We start from the raw sequence: 16,791 nt of genomic DNA on the forward strand, positions 1-16,791 counted from the left end.
ATGTACGTCATGTGTTATAAACCCTGAAAGGTGTCTGGTAAGGTAAATACAGAAAGGAGCATTGTACTCTAGTTATTGGTCTGAGCAGAGACGAGCACATGGAGTTATAACCGCCTTAGCTTTGGATGCTTTGCCTTACTTATGAGATGTACAATGTAGAAGGTCTTCCTTACCACTGTGGACACATGGTGGTCAAAGTGAAGCTTGCTATCAACCTGCGTTCCCAAATCTCTTACCATTGGGTTTGAACTTTACAGTGGGTATTATTAATATTGAAATTTGCAGGGACTTCTCCTTTGCTGAAGGGGATGATAATGCAGTTTTTTGCGTTGAGTTTAAGTCCGTGCCTCTGGCACCAATCATTTATCTGTGTGAGCCAGTTTTGTAGAATGTTGATATCATTGGGGCATTCTGTGATTGCCCCCAGTTTGCAATCATCAGTGAACTTGGCAAGCCACAGGCCATCTATTTTCGTCTAGATTTCAGAGAAATAGATACCAAACAGTAGGGGGCCCAGTACAGAACCTTGTGGAACACCACTGGTAGCAGGTCTGCTGGTAGAGATGGAATCTCCAACTGTGATTGAATGCATTCTGTTGGTGAGCCAGTTGGCTACCCACCTAAAGATATGAGGGGTTATTCACCAGCTAGGTGAGTTTCACAATAATGCCTGAGTGGGGGATTGTGTCAAAGATCTTGGTCAAGTTGGGATAGGCAGTATGTACTGTTTTGCCTTCATCTAGGGCTTTGGTGACAGTCTTGAAGAAGTCCACTAGGTTTAACAGGCATGATCTGCCCTTACCAAAGCCAAACTGAGTTGGGTCAAGAGTTTGAAGATCTCCTATATCATTGTTGATGAGGTCCATAATGATTAACTCAATGGCCTTACAGATAAGGCTGATTAGACTTATGGGTCTATAGTTCCCAGGGTTCTCGGGGTTGGTTGAGGGGCTCCCATTGCTGTTTTCTATTCTGCTAGGACAAAGCCAGTACTTAGACTGTGGTTGAACAGAGTACCCAATAGTTCCGCTAATTCCTGTTTAAGACCATTTACTAAGCAGCCTGGGATGTTATCTGGTCCTATAGAGGCTGTGTTTTTGGCCTTGGAGAGTGCAGTTATGACCTGCTCTTTGGATATACTGGTAGAGGACTGGTGACAGTTATACTCTGGAGTATGATTAGTGAGGACAGGGGAGGGTTAAGTTTTCACCAAACCTGTCTGCTAGCAGGTTGGTGATATCCTCAGGATCAGTATGAGGGATACTGTCCACTACTAATTTGGCACAAGGCTGGGCCTTTCCTTTTAGATTTCAGGCATACCTAAAGAATGCCTTGTGATTATCCTTAGCTAGAGATGCTAATTTCATTTCATAATTAACTTTAGAGGACTTTACATGATGTCTAATTTGCTTGTTCAAGCTATGGAGGGTGTTCTTCTTCTGCTGGGGTCATTCCCTCTTATTATTTTACAGTTTCTTTCTCTTGTTGTATTACCTTTTTATGGTAGATGTCCACCAGGGTGACTTGTTTTTTTGTGAGGACCTTGGTTTGATCCATTCAGGTATGCCTTAGTCTATACGTTTGTATAGGTGTTTACACAGGGCATTTGTGAACACCTCAGTAGAGGAGTCACTGCTGTCAGTGGTGGCAGGGGGTTTGAAACTATACCATCATTTAAGAGGGTAGAGTTTGCTTTGGAGAAATTTTTCAACCTTTTTGCTCCTGGGGATGGGGGTCAAGTACTATTGTTAATTCAACGAGAATGATTAATAATCAGACTTTACCAGGGAGGGTCCCACACACGCGGTGGTGCAGCAATCTCCCATGTTGGTGAGTACTAGGTCAAAGACATTACAGCTCCTTGTGGGGGTGCAGACTATCTGTTCCAGAGAATTTGTGTTAATAATGTCCAGGAACCTTAGTGTATGCTTCCCAATTGATGGAAGGATAGATAAAGTTACTCTAGACCAAAGTATTTGGCTGCATTGTGAATGACTCAAGTAGGTCCAGGTAGGCAGTTTGGGGTTGTTTAGCTCCCATGATGTGGAGGGAAGTCCTTCCTTTGGAGTAACTCTAGGGAGTCAAACTGCTTAACCAGTCTTGAGGTGTATTTTATCTTTAATGAAGATGGACACACCTGCTCCTTTGGTTCTTTCATGCTCATTTTGTGGTCTGAATGTGTGGAAGGCATTGTAGCCTTGCATGGCCTAGTACTCTCTGCAGCCTTGTACCATGTCTCAGAGACTGTTGCGACATTTGGATCTTCCAAAATAAGGAGTGCTTCCAGTGAGAGCAGTTTCTGATTTAGACTCCTAGCATTAAGCAGCATAACCTTGAGTTTGTCTCTAGAGGATATTTTTATGTTGGGAATTTTGTTCTTATGACAATACCTAAAAAAGGCACTATGGGAGGGGAGCAAGTACCTTTTCCAATAACTGAAAGCCAACAGGTGACAGGTGAAGACCAACTCTGGCAAAGCAGTGTGGTCTGTCCCAGGCTGACAAATACTGGATCTCCCTGGAATGACACCAGAAGCTAAGCCAACTGTTGAAGTTGATCATTTTTTTGTTTGCATTGAGGCATCATCCTGGGTGAAGGTAGAATGCTGCTTAGGGCTAAGGACATACCTATCTGGGATACATAATCAGAAATCTTAGTCATACCTCTCTTTATATGGTTCAGTGAGGTACATCTCAAGTCATTCACTCCAACATGGTCTATGACAGAATTATAACATTGCTTGTTGAAAGACTTAAGTGTGTCCATGATCTGGCGGATCCTGGCACTTGACAGGCAGCTGACAGTCACCTTCTCTTTATACAACCTGGTGAGGGAGACTTCTGTGTGTATCACTATGAAGTCACCTATGATCAAAGTATATCCAGGTTGTAGGTGACTCCAGGCATATCCAACAATTGGAACATCCACAGAGGTGCCTCACTAAAAGAATACAGGGCTTAAGTAAAATGGCCTACGCAGACCGTCTCAAGACTCTATCCATGTATTTGGTCACCTACAGGCTTTTAAGGGGAGATCTATGTCTGACATACAGGTCATTCTCAGAACCCAGTTTGATGGACCTCCTGCATATCCACAAAACAGACAGCATCTGAATTACCCATTCTAAAGACTTAAACCTTGCCTGTGATATAAATAGGACCTGCAGAAGAGACGGGTATGTATCCCAGAGATTACCTTGTCTCTGGAACAGGCTTCCCATCTATGTGAAGCAGAGTTCCTCCCTAACCCAATTAAGTGCAACCTGGACAACTGGATGGGGAATTGGAAATTCATCCCTGGTTTGGCAGCTATGTCTGTAATGGACACAGGCAACCTGTAAATGGTTCCTCTCTCAGGCCTTAGCTTGCAAATGCTTCATCTTCCAAGCCCTGCTTACACTTATCAAGGGTATCAAAACTTGTCAGAGATTTGGGATGCATGTCTAGGCTTAAAAAGGCCCTTTGGGGTAGTTAGCCTAGTAAACACCTATGAACCTATGACATTTGGTTTGAGGTGTTTTGCCTTAGGGGTTTAATGGGTGAGACACTAATTTATGTGTAGTGGATTCTGTTGTAACTGTACTTTCTGCAGAAGGTTTGCACTTGCGAGGTCTCTGCTCTTTTGAGAAACTTATAGTGAGTACTGCGAATGTGGGTTTATGTATTTTGCACTTGGTTTGTGGAAGAGGTGAAGTGTGTTTGCTGACAACCTGTTTGATATCTGGTTGTTATGTGAGAGAGACAGCATTGATTACAGATTCATAGTATAGATACATCTCTCACATATTGGTTATGTATGTTTTAGGAATAATAGCATTTCTGGAGCATTTCTCCCCGGGCCTCCGCTGAAAATTGGCTTCATTCCAAGTCGGACTTTCCCGGTTAACAAATGATACATAAATAAATAAATAATAGGTTGTCAGTAAACATGAGGCAATTGCTACATTGCCTCAGGATGCCCACATCATTCAGGCTGGCTGGAGAAACGATGGGAAACTGTCCATTCATTATGTCAGATGTATTCTGAACCATATTCTGCTGTATGACTAGTAAAATCAGCTAATCTATGGGTATGTTTAGAAGTAGAAACCTGCGTTGATGCCTCAGAATGCACAGCTGAGTTGCTCTCTGGGCAGCAGTGTGCATCTGCACTGAGCAGGGAAGCTTAGGAGGGTTCCCTAGCAGTCATCAAGGGAAAATATTGTCTTTCCAAGCATTTGCATCTATACATGGCAGTGCCAAACCCAGTTGCACAGTGCACACCTATGTGCAAATGCTGTGCTTAAATACAGGTAGAATTAAACAGTTTAAACTCAAACTATAATAACTCAAAATTTCTCCGCTTACAGGATACCAGTAAAGGCAGTCCCACACACAGTCCTTGATAATTTCAAGGCACAAAATTTCAGTCAGTAACCGTGTATGGTAAAACGGTTTATTACACACAAAATAAAATAAAAAAAAAACAGTTGATTAAGCGCTTTCGTTTCCACTCTGGAAACTTCATCAGAATAATGAAATCACATGTGCAGACATATTTACAGTTAGTTTAAAATTTCAATTAATTCGTTCATTGAGTAATTGACCTGGTTAAAGGCATAGTACAGAATACAAAAATGTAGTACTTAGTGACACGCAAAACTGTATAGAGTATATATAGTATATAGTAGCAAAAAAAATAAATAAAAAAACAAAACAAAACCACATATTTCGTCTTGCATTTCAAAAACTGTTACTAAAAAAATATTTCTAAAAACAGTTATAAATTGATACATGGAACTAAACATATCTTATGATGTACTACCTAAAATCGTGCATATCAAAATATTGCATAAAAATAAATATATATTAAAATATAAAATGTTAAATATATGAACATATAAATATGTATTACAAACAAAAACTAGTGCATCATTTGTCTATTGTACAAAGTCATGCCTATAAAATTGATAATACTATAATAAATTGTTGTTAGAAATAGTTTTTTATTAACAGTTTTGGAACTACAAGACATAATATGTGTTTTTTTTTGCTATTATATACTATATATACTCTATACAGTTTTGTGTGTCACTAAGTACTACATTTTTGTATTCTGTACTATGCCTTTAACCAGGTCAATTACTCAATGAATGAATTAACTGAAATTTTAAACTAAATATAAATAAGTCTGCACATGTGAATTCATTATTCTGATGAAGTTTCCAGAGTGGAAATGAAAGCGCTTAATCAACTGTTTTTTATTTTATTTTGTGTGTAATAAACCTTTTTACCATACACGGTTACTGACTGAACTTTTGTGCCTTGAAATTATCACGGACTGTGTGTGGGACTGCCTTTATTGGGATCCTGTAAACGAAGAAATTTTGAGTTATTAGTGCTTGGTTTTTGTCTCCGTTCTTCCATTTTTTTTGGTGTTATTAAACTCAAACTATCTAATGAGAGAGCCGAAAACTGAGCACTATTAGCACTATTCCAACAATTACCAACTCAGATGGGTCCTGGGCTGCACAATTCTGCCACAAGGGTTCAGGAGGGCCTTCTTAATGTAGAATGGCTGGTTGTAGTGCTCATTAAATGCCAAACAGACTAGGTGTAGCAATCTGAATCTAGCCTTTGCTATGAAATGCAGTAGAACCTGTTTTTTAAAGTGCAGAAAAAAACAGTCAAGCAGCAAACAACAACAATAAAATATAACAAAATTTAAGCAGAAAACAGTTCAAAAAGTGCAGTGCAAGCTTTAGATATACTTATATTTTGCAGTTCTCAGTGGATGTTTCTGATTTAGTTTAGATTCTCTCCAGGTCTCAGGCTAAGTTGCCAAACTCGGAGCAGCTCTGTCACACTAAAGACAAAACCAAAAAAACACGTTTTTTAAAAACAAACAGAATTAAACATTCAGAGCCCCAAGTAGTGCTGCAGCCTAAAGCACAAAATGTGCCCTGGGATGAGACAGTCATGCATTTATGACTTTATGGGACGATATTCCCAACACATTGATCAGAATATGTGTCTGTGGTATCGCCCATTATGCTGCACAGTACAAGGGCTAGCCACATGCCATAAGGATATGTCATTCAATGTACTGCAACTTGAATCACAGTCCAGTGATTTGCGTTCAAAAAGATGTCCAACACAGGGGGTCAGCAGAGGTCATAGAATACATGGCTAGAGTTTGGAAGTCAGTTGTTGGGCATGGTGTTTTACACAGGGCAGACACATTTATTGTGCCAGAAAAGTACAATACAAGACCTTTGAATAGTCTGCCTTTTGGCCAAACAAGGGGCAAGAATGTACCATATGAGGGATTCTTAAACATGTTCACAGTGAAAATGTGTTGTGACATGATCTGCTTATATTTATGCCAATGAAAATGATATCTTCATTGATGGAGTTTCATGTGTAAACATGCATGGGGTACGTTGCAGATGGCCACTGCCACATACCCTGAAATCTTGAGAATGTGCTCTGATTTGCTTCCCTTGGACTGAAGTAAGTGGTTCAAGGTGGACTGGAAGACAGTGACTGTCTTCAAATAGAAACATTTTGCATATATATGGGTATACAAGACACATGAAAAAAAAAAGCTGATGTAATAGGTATTGGTCAGTTATAGCTTGGGGAATGATGACTGTAATACCCAGCTTACTGAACAGTCTGATCAGAGACTAATATTGATTATGTAGCTGATCCAGCAGAGGGCAGCTATCATCTAGATACAAGAAGACTTTGCTCCTTAGCAGCCTCTGTTGTGCTACTACCATTACCATGCACTTGCTGAACAGATGGGAGTGGACAGGGGCATACTGAGATTGAAGGGCTAGTTTTTGAATTGGTAGTGACTGTCTCCTACCTGGAAGTGTAGATACCTCATGGATTCCGTAGCAAATTTTATGTTTTAGTTGGAATCTTGGTGGTCTAAGGAGCACAACCAATTTCCTTTTGATAAGCAAAGAAGAATATTTTGCATTGAGACCAATCAGAATTTTTCTTTCACCATGTGCTTACTTTTTATGTCACTGACAACTTGAATGGCCTCATTCTTTGCATATTTTGGCACCAAAAAGAATCTTCAGCAGGAACTTTGACCACTTTGAACTGGTGGGACTTCTTGGATAGCTCATTTTCTCAGAGGAGTGTCTATTTTCTGCTCTGCCACTTTTCTCTGAAGGGATGGAGCATCCATCAGGATCTTGGGAATTGGGAGTAATCTTACAAATGGCATTTTGTAACTTCAGGATATTATATCCCTTACCCACCTGCCCTGAGAGATTTTGAACCAATCACATTAGTGGATGGAAGATCTTTTTCCAACCATCCCCAATGCTAATATTCTTCTATGAGCTGACCATGGCCTTCTAAGGGGCAGCAGATACCATACCCTTTAGGTTGGCTGTTGTTGTGCAGGGGACCTTGAAGCTGCCCATTCCCTGCAACCACTGGAGCTCTGCTGTGACCATGCCAAAACCACATTTGATACTGACCTCTCTGTATCTTACTGAAAGATGGTTGTGAGGATAGAAATTTGATGACCATAGCTGTCACGGTCTTATTCTGCTCTTTTGTCTCTTTTAAGTTGCTGCTAACCTTTGCACCAAACAGAAACTGTCTTATAAATGGTGAGTCTATGAAGGCCATCTTGGTATCCTAACAATGCCTGCCACTACAGCTAAGACTAGTCCCTCAGCAGCAGGATACAACATGAAACATTTGGTTCATTAGGTGTGAGGAAAAACAGGAATGAGCCTTGAACCCCTCCTGCAACTTCTCAAATGCAAGAAATATCTCATTGGTAAATTCCCACTGGCATTAGACCATGTAATAGGTGCAAGATAAATGGAGGGTGGGACCACGCATTTCTCTGGGACATCTTCTCCTATGGATAGAATGTGGGGCTCTAAGATGCAGAGCCTGTCTTTAATGCTGCTGCCAAAACACTGGGGTTTGCCTTGGCTGTCTCTGACAAAAGTGATCAGTCCCAGAGAGCATGAAAAATGTAGTCCTATCAAGGAGTTGAGGAGTAAAGCTGATGCTTGTTGCAGTCTTCTGTTGGGAGGGTGATATGGGCAAAGACATGTCTTCTTCATTGTCTAGTTCCATGATGGTTAATTCCATAGAGAAGTCAATGTGTTTGCCTTTATATGAAGCCATGCTGGATCTCTTGGAGAGTGCTCTAGGGGCTCAAAGGATGAAAAAGCCCTTCCTGTGTTTTTTGTTTCAGAAAAGGCTACAGTAGGCTTCACAGTGATGCTATGACATGATGTGGTCTTCTTCCCGATGTCCATTAATTACTAACTACATTGGCTGTATCTGCCACAATGTCTGCACTGGTAGGATTTACTCCATGGGTGCAGGCATTGGGTTCACTGACACCAGCTGCACTGAAGTTAACGTTTTTTGCTCTGATAATGTAAGCTGTGGTGTGTTGTGGGCTGTCATTGCTGACGGCAAGATTGCCAGGACCACACACACCAAGATAGATGCTCTCAGCTGAAGCTGAGGAATTGAGGCCAGCTACATTGGGGAGCACCGGCATCATCAGAAGACTCTCTGTGACCAACAGTATGTAAGAATGTGGTGCTGGTACCAGCACTGGCATGACTGATGCCAAATAGAAATGCTGGGGAGGCAATGGCAGAAGGTCAGTCTACGGCAACAATGGTAATACTGTTTGCAATATATTCATTGGCAGATCAGACTGTGGGATTGGCAGTTTCAGTGTGAGTATGGTGGAGCTGCATGTCTGCAACTGCAGCTACAAATGGGGGTCAGAAAATACAGGTTGCCGAGGTTCTCTTAGTACCCATTAGCTGAGGAAATGGGGCAGTGTACACCCAATGTCTGCTGCCTGACTTCCTGTGGGGCCTTTGCTAACTCTTTTCAGTTTAGCTCCTGGGTAAATGCGACCCAAGGTTAGGCTGTCTTTGTCACTTATTCTGGCTCCATGCACTAAGATGAGTACTTCATCAATGAAATCTCTGCATGCTAACTTAGTCATCAAGGAGGGTGTGGGGGGGGCTGTGGCCATGTTATACATTTTTGATGTCAGTGGTTGTGTTAATGTTAAGGGCCAGAGTCCTGATTTGTGCTGGCTTGGGCTGTGAGGATGCTGGGATGATCACTCTCTTCACAACTGACTTCAAGCCCAGTATGATATTCTTCCTGGGATGGTCTTAAGCCATTCTACTGGCTTTTTTGGGATGATGGGATATTGGTAGGTAGAATGGCTTACCCTGAAGATGGATTTAGACTCCTGTTCGCTGGTCAGGCTACTTTAAAAAAAATTTTTTTCATCAAGTAAGCTGGCAAGTTCTTTCAAAACGTCTCCCTGGCCACTCAGCTAAATCCTTTACAAACTGAAGACTTCCAAAAGTATTAAAGGAAGCAGAAGTCTCCATTTATGGCTTTGGCATAGTGCTGAGAGATGAGTCAAACCTGCACAAAGTAGGGGAAGAGCAAACAAGATTGGCACTACACAGTAAAGTAGGTAAAAATAAGAAATGTGGTTATCAGTCACTGATTCTTGAAAAACTTCGAAGCAGTTATGCAGAAAGAGGAATAAAGTTTGTCAAGAAAATATCCAAGCATTCCAGCTTGGAGAAACCTCCTTGGTATCCAAACATCAAGTGGACTAACAGAGAAGTGAAGAAATGTGAGCTGAGCAGCATGAATGGAGCTGAGGGAGGGGCCAAACAGTCTGATGTGTTCCAGGTGCTAAGCATTCCTAATACCTGTGTGTGTGTGTGTGTGTGTGTGTGTGTGTGTGTGTGTGTGTGTGTGTGTGTGTGTGTGTGTGTGTAAGAGGGGAGACTTGCTTCCCCTTCAACTGCCTTGCTGCCTGCCCTGGCCCTTACTGTCCTTTCTAACCTCCTACTTTTCAAAGGCCCTCTTCCTCTGTGCTTCAAATGTCTCAAAAAAGACTTGCCTTTTGGATCCACTTCACAAAGACATACAAGGGAACGACCATGCATAATCAGTGAAGCCAACTTTTTCACAACCTCAGTCTAAAATGTACTTTCAACTCTTTGTCTAATGGGGTGTTTAACATCAGCCCCCTTTCATCATCTGGTAATGGCAAGATTCCTAGTGAGGCATACCTGCAAAGTAAGGTACCTCTGAGAGTCCCGTAACACAGGAACCTGTGGCATTCTAAACACATTTTATGGCATTTTAAAAGAAAGGCAGTTTACATCAGTTTACCCAGAAATTCATCCATGATTTCATTAGACATGTCTTCTGCTTGTTGAAGAACATCCCTGTGATATTTTATATGTGTTTGGCAATTGATACTAACCTAGAGGACTTGACATACAGAATGTTTCTATGTTGAAAGAGTCCAACATAATACTTTCCATATAAGCGAAGAGGGTGTTGAGTGCTGTGTCAGACAGGACTCCCAGACCAGATTGCACACACACACACACACACACACACACACACACACACACACACACACACACACACACACACACACACACACACACACACACACACACAGACACTGAGGCACACTCACACACTCAGACACTGAGGCACACACATACACACTCATGCACACACACACACACACACACACACACACACACACACACACACACACACACACACACACACACACACACACACACACACACACACACACACACACACACACACACACACACGCAAACACACAGACATACACTATAGCAGGTAGACTAGGGCTCTTGTAGAGACAGAGATATTTATACTTTTGCGGGGCTATGTAAAACCTATCCGTCTCTTTGAGGGATTTTGGTGGGGAATCAGGTTTGAGGGATGCATTCTTAAATAAAAACCTGTGATCAGGTCAATAGAATACCCTGCAGTGGAAAACCTGCAGAATACAGATAATTGAAGAGAAAAGTTTGTGAACCGAAAGTGTGATGACAGACTTAGGGACACGGGTGGACAGTGGTCTCACCTTCGATAACCACATCACCAGAACAGTCAGGAAATCCTTCTATGTGGCACATCTCATCACTAAGGGCTTTTCATCCAGAAAAAAGGAGGTCATTGTCTCACTATACTCATCCCTCATTAGACTCATTATAGAGTACAATGCCCAGTTTGGTATGTACCTCACAAGGCATCTGCAACAGCTGGAAAGGCCACAGAAATACCTCACTAAATGAATCACAGGCCTAAAGCAGATGCCCTATGCTGACCATCTAAAAATACTCCAGCTATACTCTGTGGCATATCATCTACTCAGAGGTGATCCCTGCTTAACATACAAGGCCATGTCAAACCCTGAGCTGTTGGACATGCTCCACTTTAAGAAATCCCAATCCCTCAGAGCCACACACTTCATGGATCTAAACCTTGTCATCACAATGAACAAAACATGCTGGAGGGATAGGTTCCTGACCCAGAGACTCCCCATACTCTGGAATAGACTGCCCATACATGTCAAGCAGAGCACCTCCTTGGCCCTCTTCAAAAGGAACCTTGACGATTGGATGAGAGATAGGAAATTCACCCTGGGGATCACGTCAGTCGCCCTGCTAGACAGGGGTCCAGGGAAGTAAATATTGTGGGAAGAAATATCCAGGGAATTGTTATGGCTAGGCTTGTATAGGCCCAAGGGCCAATAGCCTAGTACCAGCCTATGAACTCTAACCGCAGTGGAAAAAAGTGCAATGTAGAGTCATAAAATACACTCCAGAGCCTAGCAACACTGTACAGTTAAAAGCAGGATGACAGAAACACATGGGCAGGGACTAATGCTAACAATGCTGATAACAGTGAAATTGTGTGCTGGGGTGGTATATGGCAAGGGTAATGGTAACAAACTTCAATAATGTAAATAATCGGGTATTGGGATATGTTATACCACTTACATTAACAATGGTATACCTGTGCATCAAATGGTATGAATTTTCATTTTCTTCCTACTGTCTGTCCAGTGCTCTTATGTCATGAAGTGTACTCAGTGACTGCACTTAAGTTTTTGCTGTGGTTGCCATTCAGTACTTTTCTCATCTTGAGAATCTGCATTTTGCAACCTTTCCTTCATCAAGCCTTGCATTAGTTTCATCACAGGATTCGCTTAAGTGCACTGCTGAAGGCTTGTAGAACCATTTGAAATGTTTCAACATTAGGCTAAGGTTTCATCTGAAAGAAGCATCCTCTTAAGGGTAGCTTTGTAAAATGATCTCTTTGCCAGCCATGCCACCACCTAAGAGAGACAGAATATAATTGCAGCAAACAGGCCAAGTATTCTTCATCCATGGCTGAGTATGACATCTCAGAAATGGAGGGGGTCCCTTTTTCTTGTCACTGGTGAGGTCACTCCCAAGATGGAAGACTGAATTGCTGGCAGGTAATCTAGAACACTTGTCCATTTACAAGTTATTTGGACTGCAGGTTAGAGACAGCCTTCCCTATCCGCTACTGGTATGAGTATAGGCCAAGAGAAAAAAATAGTAGGTCCTAAACAAAAGACCAGTACTGATAGACTTTTTAGTAGAATCTAGAACAGAAGCTGTCATTAAAAAAGGAATAATTAGTAGAGCATATAAAATATTGCATGATAGGGCGGTCGCGGTGATGCAGCGGTTAACATTGCCACCTCACAGCAAGAGGTTCTCTGGTTCAATTCTCTGCCTTCTTTGCAGAGTCTGCATGTCTTCCCTGTGGTCACATGGGGTTTCCTCCAGGTGCTTCGGTTTCCTCCCACATCCCAAAGACATACTGTAGGTGGATTGGACACTCTCAAGTGGCCCTAGGTGTGAGTGTGTGTGTGTGTGTGTGTCCCTTCTATGGAAGGTTGGGCGCCGGGCTGGCAACTCAACACCATAAAACTCCACTGCCAATTGTTCTGTGGACTGTTGTTCTGCTGTGGCGACCCTTAACTGTGATAAGTCGAAAGGAGATGATGGTAAAATATTGCATGATAACTTTAAGAATCAATCAGAGGAGGTTAGAAAGGATTGGGAAGAGAGATTAGATAAGCAATTCACAAAGAAACAATGTGAGGATATATGTATGTCTCCCAAATATGCACAAAATCTAGAAGATTTAGGATTTTTGCTTGGAAATGTTTACATAGATATTTTTATACCCTAAATAGACTTCAGAGAACTTTTCCTCAGGTAGACAGCAAATGTTGGAGGTGTAACAGGGAAAAAAAGAGGTAACTGGGAACATATTTTTTGGGAGTGCGGTGAGTTGGCGGGCTTTGAGGATTCCTATCAGAGATGCTAGGTGGGCAGATTGGTGTGACGAGGGAAAGGATTTTTCTGAGCTATGATACAGAATCAGAATTGCCTATACAAGGAAAAGCTTTGCGTACCTAATTATGGTGGCTGCCAAAAAAAGCAATTACTAAAAAATTTAAATCAAAATCTATAGAAGTAGTGAATATAGTATTGTATTTATTTTGTTTGTTAACCGGGTAGTGTCCAACTGGACCAGGGGCCAGAGTTCAGTGGAGACCTGGGGAGAAAAGCTCCAGATTGTACAATGCAATATAATACAGGACAATCCAATACATACAGCAGTAATTTATATACAAAGCAACTTGTGGTTTATATACAGAACAAAAACAAGTTCCAATAAAAAATTCAACAACAATGATATATATGCAATTAAGCAGAGAAATAATGAATTTTGATTAGAGTCAAATATCATATGTAGGTAACAGTTATGCACACTGTATGTTTGAAGCATGTGGCTAAGGATGTCTATCAATCTGCTGATCCCAGAATGGAGCAGCAATGGCACAGTCCAGAAAAGAGGATGAAATAACACATCCGGGTAGGGTGAGTAGCAATACTGGGGTCGTAGATATTAATAGGGGTTGTGTGAAGTAGATGAACCCTATAGGGTATAAGTAGAAGGTATGAGAAGGAAATTAGCCTGGAGAGTGGCAAGAGCACAGCCAGTGATTAGCAAGGTGTTCCTTTAGGAGGAGTTTGAACTGATGGAGGTTAGGGGTTTTAGTTATGGAATCGGGAAGAGTGTTCCAGTGTCTGGAAATTTTGTGCGAATAGAGTGAGTCGCCATGAAAGTTGTGGGAGTTGGAAACCTTTAGCAAATGTTTGTTAGAAGAGTAATATAGATAAAATAACTAGAACTGAGATCTTTAGAAAAGGGTAGGAGCAAACTACACAGGAAAAAATGGGAATTGTGGGAACAATACATACAAGTGAGGAATGAGGTCTAAAAGGCGGCAGGACTTTTATGAGCTATGTAATGTTTTGAGTGAAAAAGATTGGGTAGATTATAAGTGATGTATAATGTTTGCAACTGGGAGTGTGTCAGTATGGATTGTGATGTAAAATGCTTGCAAATAGGATTGTGTCGGTGTGGTTTGTTTTCATTTATATAAATGTATGAATGCCTGTGTCATAAGTGATGGTTTAATAAAGAAGAACAGTTGCCCATCTACCTACTTAACTGAAAAAACTTCTTGAAACTTCGACAAGGTGTCTATTTCTCACACAGGGAAGGCATCAGAGAGAGAGTGAAAGTCTTTAAGATCTGCTAGCTAAAATGATAATCCTTTATACAAACTTCTGCAGTGTTATCTGCATCTTAATTATGTCATCTGTTTGCCACACAGATATTCAGACTGTAGTAATGTAATTTAGATAAGATATTTTGTTTCAGTAATTGCTGAATAGCTCAGCAATGCGAAGTAATTACAGTTAGACATATTTATGCCAAGTAGCTGATGCCTTCACTACGCGGATTTACTTTCTTTGCAGGTCATTTTGCATGATTTCAGCTCTTCTGAGAAACTCATATGTTATCATTCTAATAGCTTTTGTTCTTACATAGAGTCTTCATCCTGTATCTTCTTTCTTTCAAACGTAGGACTTTGTTTTCTTTCTTTGGTATTATACAAACAGACTAGGTCATGTGAATGTCAGAATCACTGCCATGGTTACGAGTGTGTCAGACAGAAGGCACTGAGTGGCAGGCTAGGGAAAGCATATGAATAAAACCACAACTTTGTGTGCAATGGTCTACTTTATGATCAGGATATCAAAGAAAACAAAGTGTGCACTGATGGGTACATCCTGGCCATTTCAACTCAAACTGATTTTTCCAATTTTTGGCATTTGTTTGAACATACCTGTCAGAAAAAGGATGATTTTTGTATGCATAGCTTCTAGATGACACCTAAATTTTAAGTTATAGTATAGTCAAAGCATACATGGGCTGAAAAGGTTACGAAACTGATACAATACTGTGCCTGCAAGTCTGTGGTGTCCTTTCTTCTGCAGTAGCAGCACTTCAGAGTTCTGTTCCCGAAAGACCTAAAAGTGTACCTTTTCTACTTGCTTTTATTTTCATGGATATTCATAAGCCATATCCATGAAACACTGTCTAGCATTTAATGATAGCATAAAGAATGAAATTCTGACTACTTTATCATGAATAAAAGTGACAAAAAAAATGTTTACCCCACCCTGCTCTGCCAATACACTAAATACAACAAATTCAATATTTTAGTAAGCCTAACAAAGACTGCAAAATAAACTAAATGTTAAAAATAGCAAAGGTAAAACATGAATCATATAACATTACCTCTTACAGTGAGTCGCCCATGTTGTAATCCATCCACAGTGACAAGACGGACTGCATTGATATCATTATTGTCCACAATCTGAAACTGCTTCCACGTAATTGGTCGAGATTGGCCTTCAAGAAGATCAAGCCCTAAAAAATAAATAATGTGTCAAAGCTGCTACACAGGCTGCAGAAAAAAGTTGTTACAGTTACTTTAAATGTCTGTTTTTATTCAGTGTATTTTCAGGTGATTAGGTGTGGTGGTGGTGCTGCGGTAGTGTTGTCGCCTCACAGTTAGACGTTGCCTGTTCGATTCTCAGTTAGAGTGTCTTCTGTGCGTCAACATGCGTGAACGGGTGTTCCTTCGTTGAAGGTTGTGCGTTAGGCCTGGCAAGCCAGCACATAAAACTCTACTGCCAATCATTAGCGGACCGGAGTTCCGCTGTGGCGACCCCTAACCGGGAAAAGCCGAAAGACACAAACTTGCTAGCAAGGGTGATACAACATAAATACATTTATATAGTAGTAAACTATAATCTACAGAAAGCAGCAATGAACAAGAATGCTGAATGACAGATGATGACACAGATAATGCAGTCAATCTACACTGCAAAAAATGAGTAAATGTGAAAGCTTTCTACTATCTTGTTTCACTTTGTTGCTTGATTATGGTGTCCTTTTGAAGTGTGAACTCAGTAAGTGAGTTATAACATAATTAACTGCAGCTAAAACATAATCCAACAGTTAGGCAACTATAATGTAGTGAAAAAAATACTATTAATAAACTTTTATAGGAGACGGGGGAAAAAGCAGATCACATCTGACAATCAGAAGTGATGTAAGACAATGACAGACCTAAATAAATGCACTCTGTTTTTCTCAGCATAGGAATGCTGTCATAGCCAAGGGTCCATGGAGTTCAACCCCACCAGTACCCTGTACCTAACTTTAATTTGCTTAATTTGCATGTAGTTATAGGATTTGTCCCCAAAGTATGGCAAACTACATTGAGAATGCCACTACACAAGGGTGGCCCTACCACGGGAACAGGAAACCATAGACCCATTAGCCTGGCTAGTTTGATTTACAAAGTCACGGAATGCAAAGTATTTCACCTTATTGATGATATGAGAAACCTTATCAGGCTAGATCCACATCAGTTTGGCTTTGTCAATGGGAGATTCTGCCTACTCAGTTTAGTTGGACACAGTAGACATTCAGATCACACATTATGTTTGGATCTGGCCAAAGT

General features: G+C 41.0%; 1 protein-coding gene across 1 annotated transcript in view; it reads right to left on the minus strand.

Moving 5' to 3' along the window:
- The window catches only part of FREM1 (FRAS1 related extracellular matrix 1), a 1,066,140-nt gene that overhangs the window by 727,544 nt on the left and 321,805 nt on the right, over positions 1-16,791 (minus strand). Inside the window, exon 9 of the mRNA XM_044060374.1 lies at positions 15,558-15,689. Coding sequence (XP_043916309.1) covers positions 15,558-15,689 — 132 coding nt within the window. The remainder of the gene's footprint in view (positions 1-15,557; positions 15,690-16,791) is intronic.

Source organism: Protopterus annectens, chromosome 2.part0 (assembly GCF_019279795.1).
Source record: "Protopterus annectens isolate FY-2018-M chromosome 2.part0, PAN1.0, whole genome shotgun sequence".
Taxonomy (NCBI): domain Eukaryota; kingdom Metazoa; phylum Chordata; order Ceratodontiformes; family Protopteridae; genus Protopterus; species Protopterus annectens.